The sequence below is a fragment of the Primulina huaijiensis genome, chromosome 5, assembly GCF_012295235.1.
Source record: "Primulina huaijiensis isolate GDHJ02 chromosome 5, ASM1229523v2, whole genome shotgun sequence".
Taxonomy (NCBI): Eukaryota; Viridiplantae; Streptophyta; class Magnoliopsida; order Lamiales; family Gesneriaceae; genus Primulina; species Primulina huaijiensis.
In genome coordinates this window covers 20,884,095-20,895,251 of record NC_133310.1, presented here as the reverse complement: position 1 = coordinate 20,895,251, position 11,157 = coordinate 20,884,095, and the positions used below count along the sequence as shown (strand labels likewise).

The 11,157-nt window shown below is 38.8% G+C and overlaps 1 protein-coding gene across 1 annotated transcript; it reads left to right on the top strand.

Moving 5' to 3' along the window:
* The first annotated feature begins 8,267 nt into the window (after nt 1-8,267).
* Nucleotides 8,268-10,837, top strand: LOC140977022 (putative serine/threonine-protein kinase-like protein CCR3). Its single transcript, XM_073441541.1, has one exon. It carries the CDS (start codon nt 8,370-8,372, stop codon nt 10,737-10,739), a length of 2,370 nt encoding a protein of 789 aa, XP_073297642.1. The 5' UTR covers nt 8,268-8,369; the 3' UTR covers nt 10,740-10,837.
* The last annotated feature ends 320 nt before the right edge of the window (nt 10,838-11,157 follow it).

Genomic DNA, 11,157 nt, shown 5'->3' with positions numbered 1-11,157 from the left:
GCTGGATTCCTTGCGATGTGCAAGGCACTCTGACTGTCACAAAACAAAGGAACATTCTCTTGTTTGTGCCCGATCTCCTCCAATAATCTTTTAATCCATATTGCCTCCTTGCAAGCTTGAGTAGCTGCCATATATTCTGCCTCTGTTGTAGATAACGCTACAACTGTCTGCAGTTTTGAAACCCAGCTTACTGCTCCCCCTGCAAGTGTAAACACATAACCAGTAGTAGATTTTCTCTTATCAGGATCACCTGCATAATCTGAATCGACATAGCCCCTGAGTGTAAAATCCGATCCTCCATAACATAATGCAGCATTCGAGGTACCCTTAATGTATCTAAGGATCCTCTTAACAGTGCTCCAATGCTCTCGTCCAGGATTCGCCATATACCGACTAATTGCTCCCACTGCTTGAGCAATGTCCGGTCTTGTACAGATCATAGCGAACATCAAACTTCCTACTGCTGATGCATATGATACTCGAGACATTTCAATCATCTCTGCTTCATTGCTAGGACACATCTCGGAGAATAACTTGAAGTTAACAGAAAGAGGGGTCGAAATTGGCTTACCATCTTGCATGTTGAAGCGTTGCAAGACTTTCTTCAAATAATTTTTCTGGGAAAGCCAAATCTTTCTGTTACTTCTATCTCGGTGAACTTGCATCCCTAGAATCTTGTTTGCTGGTCCCAAGTCCTTCATATCAAATTCTCTAGCCAACTGTGCCTTCAATCCTTGGACCTGATCTTTGTTGGGGCCTGGTGCCAACATGTCGTTCACATACGACAGCAAAATGATATAATCATCACCAGACCTCTTGAAATACGTACAAGGGTCTGCACTCAGTCTGTTGTATCCAAGGCTCATGATATAGGAATCAAATCTCTTGTACCAACACCTCGGCGCTTGTTTGAGACCGTACAGAGATTTGTTCAACCTGCAAACTAAGTTCTCTTTGCCTTTTTCCGCAAAATCTTCTGGCTGGAGCATATAGATTTCTTCTTCAAGATCTCCATGAAGAAACGTTGTTTTCACATCTAGCTGTTCTAGATGTAGGTCAAACACCGCACACAATGCTAGAACTACTCTTACTGTTGTAAGTCGAACCACATAAAATATCTCATTGAAGTCAACGTCTTCTTTCTGAGCATATCTTTTTACCACCAATCTAGCACGATACCGTTCCACTTGGTTATTGCCATCACGCTTGATCTTATAGACTCATCTGTTTCCAATGGCTTTCCTTCCTTGTGGTAGTGTAACAAGATCTCAAGTTTGATTTCTGTCTAATGCTTCCAATTCTTCTTGCATTGCTATCATCCACAAGGATACATCCGAGTTTTGAGTAGCCTCGTGGAAACTCGATGGCTCACCATCCTCTGATAATAGACAATATTCAATATTGCTTTCAGTTACATAATCTGAAAGCCAACCTGGTGGTCTTCTGTCTCGAGTTGACTGCCTCACATTGGAAACTTCAGACTCAACCTGTTTTTGTTCTTGTTCTTCGTGCTCTGGTACTGCTTCACAAGAAACTTGACCTTCGTCCGTCTTATTTTCCACCTGAAATATAGTAGTTTCTGAAAGTGTGCCTTTGTCTTCCTTTACTTTATCTTCCTCAAAGTTAACATCCGTGCTGATGACAAGCTTGTGACAGTAGGATCCCACAAGCGAAACCCCTTTACTCCATCAGCATAACCCAAGAAGATACATTTTTCTGATTTCGAATCCAACTTCGATCTTTCTTGCTCATTGTACAGAACGTACACATGACTTTCAAATGTATGCAAATGAGAATAATCTGTCGGCTTTCCAGTCCACATCTCCATCGGAGTCTTCAGATCAATCGCCACTGAAGGAGAACGATTGATAATATAACAAGCGGTTTTGACTGCTTCTGCCCAAAATGACTTATTTAGACCCACAGTCCTCAACATAGCTCTTGTTCTGTCCAACAAGGTCCTGTTCATCTGCTCCGCCACTCCATTCTGTTGAGGTGTGTAAGCCGTTGTGAACTGTCTTTTGATGCCTTCATGTTGACAATATGCATCAAACTCGTCACTGGTATATTCTACTCCATTGTCAGATCTCAGACACTTGATTTTCTTCTCAGAATCAAGTTCAACCCGCGCTTTGAAATCTTTGAAGATCTGGAAAACAGCTAATTTCTTCTTGATTGGATACACCCAACATCTCCTAGAGAAATCATCAATGAACGAGACAAAGTATCTCGCTCATCCTAGGGATACAACCGGTGCTTGCCAAACATCCGAATGAATCAGCTCCAATATGCTTTTGCTCCTGGCAGTAGAAGTGCCAAACTTTAATCTGTGTTGTTTACTGATAACACAGTGCTCACAAAAGGGTAATGACACTTTTGTAAGTCCCGGCAGTAGCTTCCGTTCTGAGAGAATTTTCAACCCCCGTTCTGACAAATGCCCAAGCTTTCTATGCCATAACACTGTTAATTCTTCTCCTGAACCATTTGATGCAACAGCTAGTTTTGCCTCTTTGTGTGTGTCTCCCAAAATTACATACAGATTTGCAGCAACTTTTTCAGCATTCATAACCACAAGCGCGCCTTTCACAATTTTCATGATCCCATTCTCGATACGAGTTTTGCACCCGATGTCATCCAATTGCCCCAATGACAAAAGATTTTTCGTCAGTCCTTGCACATGGCGTACCTCCTGTATGGTGCGAATGGTGCCATCAAACATTTTAATTTTGATAGTACCGACCCCAGCGATTTTCAAGGCATGATCATTTCTCATGAATACAGATCCTCCTGAGACTGGTTCATAATGATCAAACCATTCTCTCCGAGATGTCATGTGCCACGTCGCTCCTGAATCCATAATCCATGTGTCACAAAATTTGTGTCTGCCTTCTGCAACAGTTGCTACTTCGTTGAATAATATTTCACCACTGCCTGAAGTACTGGCCACATTTCCTTGAGAACTTTTGTCACTACTCGTACACTCTTTCTTGAAGTGCCCTTTACCGCCACATTTGAAGCAGTAAATATTTTTCTTCTTACTTCTCGACTTTGATCTACTTCGTCTTTGGCTCCTACTGGAGTCACGGTCCATAAATCTTCCTCTTATCATCGGTAAAGGCTCCGCCTGCTTCGATGTTACCAACCTATCTTCCTTTGCGCCGGCTTTCTTCACCGAAAACCGCAGTTAAGACATCATCGAATCTTAGAAAGCCCATAAGAATATCGTTGGTAATGTTGATGATAAGTTGATCATATGAATCTGGTAGGCTTTGAAGTAGAAGATCCGCACGTTCATTTTCCCCTATTTTATGCCCCATGGAAGTGAGTTAGGCAAATAGAGTATTCAGTGTGTTGATATGGTCGGTCATCGATGAAGATTCCGTCATCCGAAGAGTATAAAGCCTTCTCTTTAGGAAAATCATGTTGTGTAACGACTTGACCTCGTACATCTTTGTCAGAGTATCCCAGATAACTTTTGCTGTTTTTATCTCAGAGATACTTGACAATACTTCGTCTGCTATAGCCAATTGTAAATTGGCAACAACATTGTCATTCATCTCATTTAACTTTCCATCATCCGTAATCTCCATCGGTCTATCTCCAATAGCCGCCAAGCAATTCTCCTTTCTTAAAACTGCTTGTATCTTTATTTTCCACAACATAAAATTGCTTCCGTTGAACTTTGCTATCTCGTACCTGCCCGTCATTATGTCTGCAACAATTTTAGTAGACTGAACAAAATAATCCCGCCTTAAATAAAAAATCTCAAAAAATCTTTTCTGATGTGGAAGATCAGTCTAGGCTGCAACCACAGAGCATACTCAGAATTTTTAAGAAATTTTAACCAAGGCTCTGATACCTCTTGTTGGTCCCACTTGCGGTAATTTGAGATAATAAAACCCGAAAATAAAGAATAAACTGGACACCGAGATTTACGTGGAAAACCCCTAAAAATTATTAGGGTAAAAACCACGGGTAAGATGAAAAGAATTTCCACTATAATATTTTGTGGTGTACAAATCACTCACTGTGTTTCCAAAGAGAACACACTCTCTTAATACAGGAGAACAAAACACCTCACAAATATTATAGAACTAAGCACTCAAATGCTATAAGATGATAGAAAACTCGAAGAAGGGATGATTTCAGAATGAAGGGGGGAGCTCTATTTATAGAGCCTCTTGTCAGTGTGAAGACGCATATAAAACGCGTCTTCTGAAATTTTCGTCTGNTGAGGGGTGTCTGGCATGACCACTTCGATGCTTAAGTTAGTGGATGTATCAACAAAAGACCAATGTAACAAACTGATGGTTGTGATATTGGTTTGGATGAAAGAATAGTGAACGCTGGTGTATTCAATATCTCAATAGATGAATAATTACAAAGAAAGAACCTGGTATTTATAGTAGGAGAAGTAATGATGACCTAGAAGGAACCTGATATTTATAGTAGGAGAAGTAATGATGACCTCAGTCTGTGTGCTACCTACTAATTATAGCATGGCGGCTAATCATACCCTATATTCTGACATGTCAAATCTCACACTAGTCACATCCACCCTACCTGATTTTGTCAACCACTTGGATCAGTGTCAGAGATAGGACAGCCGCCCACATCCTATTCTGCTAGTACACTTGAGTGTGGTGCTCACATCGAGGTGGTCCGAGTAGACAATTTCCCGAGAGCCTGCATGAGAACCCGGGCGCCCAATAGTCCGGGGAGAAGACGACTCGGGCGTTCAACTGCTCGGCATCTGGTGACCCTTTTCGTAGATTCTCCCCAACTTAAGCTATCCATCCAATGTCCCGGGTCGTCCGTGACCTGTGCTCCCTTGTAGACATCACCAATTGTCTCGGATCATCCATGACCCGGGCACGATCCATGACCCGCGATATATATATATATATAGAATATCTTAAGTTTGTAGCATGTCTAAATAATAAATTTTACTTATTGTGCCAAAAACTCTTTTGTTTTTGTTTGTTTTTAAGTTCTCTCACAAAGGAGATAAGGAGAGGGGCAAAATATGTGCGACTTTTCAAATGTCTTATATATTTATTTAATAATATGATTAGTTTAATATGAGTCTTGCTAGTTAGCGAAAAGTTAATTTAAGCGTTGGAATGTTTGTTGGCTATTTTCTATTGTATTTATCTATAGTTTTTTTCCCAATATATTATTTTAAACAATAATTTTGACGTAAAACTATCATAAACTTAAAAATAAATTATCCTTTTTTAGTTGCTTTTTTTTTTGTGCGTTCAAGCTTGAGTAGCGAACCAGACCTATATAAACTTTGAAAGACGTGTACATATAAACTAACATGATATAATACAATACAAAAAACATTTTCCATATTTTTGAAGTGGATGGTAAAACAAATTAAAAATAATTATAAAGTTTCATTTAAAATTGGCAAAAACTTGTGTGAAACGGTCTCACGGGTCGTATTTTGTGAGACAGATATCTTATTTGGGTTATCCATGAAAAAGTATTACTTTTTATGTTAAGAGTATTACTTTTTATTGTGAAAATCGATAGGGTTGACCCGTCTCACAGATAAAGATTCGTGAGATCGTCTCACAAGAGACATACTCTTTAAAATTCAATCATGTCAAACTAGGAATTTTCAAATTTGGTTTTGAATTAAAAAAAACGAATGTTTTACTAATCCAAATAAGCCAACGGTGACCAATGGACTTTGAAAATTCAAACGTTAGTTTTACTAATCCCATATTAACATTTAAAATCACTTTTTAAAACTAAATTTGGAGCGTTCGTCTCAACAAGTTAATTACCATAAATTATATTTTGCACGATTTTCATACGGAAATTGTAACACCTTTCTTCAATGTTTGACATGACTAATGATACTTACGCTCATAATTAAAATAGAGTTTGATAGATATACCTATATCTAGAACAATCCAAACTATGGACACTAATTTGAGAATTTATAAAAATTTTGACATAATATACCTATATTTTGGATGATCCAATAACCTAAGCAACATTTAAAATCATATAGCTTATATTCCACAACTCAGTTATATAAATATAAACCCATCAACTTCAGCATGATTACAAGACAAACATTTCGTCCACAGTTTTTCTCAACATGATTACAAGACAGACATTTCGTCCACAGTTTTTCTCAATCCATTCTATATACGAACACACATCTTCACCGTTATACATATAGACACAGACAACGTAATACTTATTTCAAACTCTAACATAAAATCAACTATAATACATATATGCAGAAGTCATGACAATAGCATGTCCAGGTTCTTGTCGAGGTAAGAAACTTCACAAGCATCCAATGGTGAACCAATATCCTATTCATCTTCATTACCTGATCCTATAATACATGAGCTACTTGAGTTTATAAAACTCAGTAAGTTGGCATATATACATATCAACATGTATAGAAATAACATACATAGTAAAGTCGTTATCAACAATGAATTCTTAAATCATTTCATATCATAAATTCATCCATACCACGTAAACAGGTTCTTTTTTGTACTTGAGCCCCATTAGTTGACATTTACTACCGTACTTGCTTTATTATATAGCTACTACTGTGATGACCGTCCGGTGCCCTGTGAAAACCCCACGATCCATGAACATATATTTGCCAATATGGTTGGTGGACTTAAACCACACATGATGTCAACGAGCTCGTATATCATATAATAACTTGTTACATTCATTTCATAACATTTTTATGTTCATGACATAACACATCTCTTGTATGTGCTATGTTTTCATCAATCAACGTAGTAACAAAGTGCATATATAAATAATCGGTAAGAAACATTTGAAACTCATAATATTACTCATGTATTACTTCAAGAGCATGCCAACTTACTTTTCAAACGTAAGAACACTGGTAGAATAAAGTTCCCTGGTCCTACGCTGTAAAATACATCAATAATTCCATCACTACTTTTAAACTTAAGCATATGGTTGAGAGTTACTCTATATGATTTTATACATATGAAAACCAACATTCAATATGTGAATACTTACAACACTAAAATGCTCTTGTGGTGGAGAGTTTAATTCTAGCTTCAATTTGAGGAAGAAGAAAAGATGCAGGATCACTTGAGGAAAAACTTGTCAAACCCTTGTTTTCTCCATGATTTTTGATGGTGAATTGGTGCAAATAACTGAAACCCTCGATCTTTATCCATTTAAATAACAAAAATCATGTTTATAACTCAAGCTTTTGTCCAGGGGCGCTACGGTTGAAAATGGCAGTCTCAGCGCGAGCCTTTCTATTAAAATACCTAAAATTTGGTACAGGGGCGCTAGGGCAGTTAAATTTGACCGCTGGGGCTCTCCCTGCACACAGCTTCATCAATGTTTGCTAAAAATGAACATTTTCCCTTCATAATTTGAAAAAATGGTCAACATGAAAGTTGTAGCTCTATGTCTTGGATTTCATCTCCAATTGGCCTCATGTCATTTGAATATCCGAGTAAAGAGTTATGCTCATTCTCCCAAAATATTTCAGTGCAAGAACGACGATACACACGACACACTTCGAGGCATTTTTGGCTTGTCTTTCACAATGATTTGAACAAAACTCAAAACATGAAAGTTGTAGCTCTACTTCTTGGCTTTCTAATGAACTTGGCCTCCTATCAATGAGATTATATTCAGATAATTATACGAAAAACCGTAAGAATTGCCATATTTTTCATCTCATTTCCTGCATTTAATACCAATTCCATTACACTACTTTATCTACGCATCTTACTAACACTATTTAGACACATATTCATTCTCAATATACCATGGAGAATATGGAAGCCATATTTAATCTCAATATCAATATATCAATCGATGTCAATAGGTCCATATGCATAATACAAGGAGTAGTAGTGACATCATTCATGTAAATCATAATGAATCCGGTAATCACATAACAAATGACAAACACATTAATCATTTGTACGACATTACAAATGACAAACACATTAATCAAATTCTTAATTTCCAATTAGTCCACCGAATGAATGCCAAGAGGCTCAACTACTTGGAGGCTAAATGAAAGCAACCCTTCGATGCAAATACTGATTCATGTTTATAATATTAATTAATACTTTTTTATCATTTAATTTTTTTCCCCGATCAGCTTAACTTAAAACTACTCCCAACTATATTCCTTCTTTCCCTGTAATAAAAGAGCACAATTTATCATTTTTTTGAAGTAAAATTAATCATTTTTTTGAAATAAAATTAATTTTTTGACCATTTTTCCTAATATTCGTCGTCCCTTTCTCTCTCTCTAGTGCACTTCCGTTTCTCTCTCCACAAATGAGGGAGCTTTTGCTCTCTCGGATAACGTCTCTTACATGAAGACACCCTTTTCACCCGTCACCGCGGCCGTATTGCTCCTATGTTCCGCCGTGTCCATTTCACTGCCATCAGCCAAAGCCGGAGGAGGCTCTAGCTCCACACTAGCAGTCGTGTACGGCTCCACCACCACTATCTGCAGCATAGTGGCGCAGCAACCTGTCCATCAAATTCAATGCTGGCGGGACGGCCTGCTTCTCCCGCCCATCCTTCCCGCCACCTCATTCGAAGGAGTCGCCGGTGGTCGAGACATCCTTTGCGGCGTTCTCTCTGGCGGCCTCAGACTTCTGTGCTGGGACACCACCACCTCCCTCAAAAGAATTTACAACAGCGCGACAACTTCATTGACTTCTCTTACGATCGGTGACACTGAAATTTGTGCGTTAACGAATGTTACTGCTCCGGAAAACGCCATTTGCTGGAGACCATATCGTGTTCCTTCATCTGTGAATTCACGATTTAGCATGATTTCATCTGGTTATGAATTTTCATGCGGAATTTTGGAGAATAGCAGTCGGGTTCTTTGTTGGGGGAATAACAATCTTTCTTCTTTTATACAATCAGAGTTTTCAAATTTATCAATAACAAATATTCAGGTTGGTGGAAGGCATGCTTGTGGCATAGATGATTCAGGGTATGTATTTTGCAAAGGGAGTAATGATACCGGTCAATTGAATGTGCCATCGAATGTTGCGAACGAGTACAGGGCACTAGCTTTAGGCGAAAATCACAGCTGTGCAATCAGAAGATGGAACAGAACAGTGATTTGTTGGGGTGGAAGTGGCGAATTTTCAAGCAATGTTACAGATGGAATTTCATTTGAATCCATTGTTACAAGCTCGAATTTTTCTTGTGGATTGACAACAAACAATTTTTCAGTAATATGTTGGGGTATTGGTTGGCCAAATTCTACAGGGATTGAGTTGCCTTTACAAATGACACTTCCGTGGCCATGCGTTGAGACTTCTTGTCAATGTAATGTATATCCTGACTCGTCAACACTTTTTTCTGGAAATGGACATATTTGTCGGTCTTGTGATGATCTTGTTTCGATTCCGACACCCCCACCACCATTTCTTCCACCAACACCAGTTATTATCTATCCCCCTTCTTCCTCTTCTAGAGGGCTTAGAAGGGGTTTACTGGCTTTAGCAATAGTTGGATCAGTAGGTGGATTGTTGGGTATTTGCTCGGTGACATATTGTTTGTGGACCGGTGTTTGTTTTGGGAAGAAAAAGATTCATAATTCTGTGCAGCCAACAATGACTGTAGCTAATGCTGCTCAACAATCTAGCAGTACTCCATCTTCAAGATCATCTACCCTTAGGCGCCAAGGATCGATTCTCATGAGGCGACAAAGGAGCGGAACTTCATCAAAACAACCAGAGAGGGCAGAAGAATTCTTGTTTTCAGAGCTTGTATCGGCTACCAATAATTTTGCCTTAGAGAACAAGATCGGTGGAGGGAGTTTTGGTGGTGTCTATAAGGGGAAACTCCATGATGGCCGTGAAGTTGCTGTCAAAAGAGGCGATACATGTTTGAAGATAAAGAAGTTTCAAGAGAAAGAGAGCGCGTTTGAATCTGAATTGGCAATCTTGTCACGGTTACATCACAAGCATTTGGTTGATCTTATTGGGTATTGTGAAGAAATGGATGAAAGGCTGTTGGTTTATGAGTATATGAAGAATGGATCGCTTCATGATCATTTACATGGCAAGAACAATGTCGTAAAGAGTAGCAGTGTCGTGAATACTTGGAAAATGAGAATCAAGATTTCACTAGATGCAGCTCGTGGCATAGAGTACCTCCATAATTACACAGTTCCACCAATAATTCATCGAGACATCAAGTCTTCAAACATTTTGCTCGATGCAAATTTCACCGCAAGAGTGTCTGATTTCGGATTGTCCCTAAACGGGCCAGAAAATGATCGTGAGTTCAGAATGATGAAAGCAGCCGGTACCATAGGATACATTGATCCTGAATATTATGGACTCAATGTATTGACTGCGAAGAGTGACGTTTATGGTCTTGGAGTAGTGTTGTTAGAACTTTTGACAGGGAAAAAAGCTATATTCAAGAATGCCGAAAACGGAGGTTCGCCAATCAGTTTGGTGGACTACTCGGTGCCAGTGATCAAGGCCGGAAAACTGGCCAAGATTTTGGACTCGAGGGTTGGTCCACCTGAGACGAACGAATCCGAGGCTTTGGAGCTCATGGCGAACACGGCGGTGCATTGTGTGCCTTTAGAAGGCAAAGATAGGCTTACAATGAGTGGGGTTGTTGTGAATTTGGAAAGAGCATTGGCTCTCTGTGATGATAGCCGTGGCAGCTTCTCCAGTGGTCCAATCTCCATCCTTTCAGATTGAAATTTAGAGAAAACACCATACTAGAAATTAATTTTTGTCCTATGATTTTTCATCAAGTTTTGTTGCGAGCTAATATGTCTGTACATTTTCAGTCTAAAGCTTCTGTTCTAACATGAGTTTCTGTGTAGGCTTTTGTGCAATATTGACAGATTCCGAAAGGGAAACGTGAATCTAGTTGTAACTAAAGACTAAAGTCTAAAACTAATGAAGTTAGAATCCAGTCAACACATCACAGATCTGTTGGTCTATGTGACATTTAGGAGGAGGTCTTGTAAACACTCTACACCAATTATAAAAAAATAAAATAAAAAAACAATCCGATCGACACTCAGAAGTCTAACATTTCGGAATTGACTTTGAAAAGTATCTGTTCTCATTTAAAAAGTGAGTCAGATGTTCACATCAGTCAACCTTTGAA

Coding starts and splice junctions, on each gene's coding strand:
- LOC140977022 (XM_073441541.1), top strand. CDS start 8,370: ATGAAGACACCCTTTTCACCCGTCACCGCGGCCGTATTGCTCCTATGT.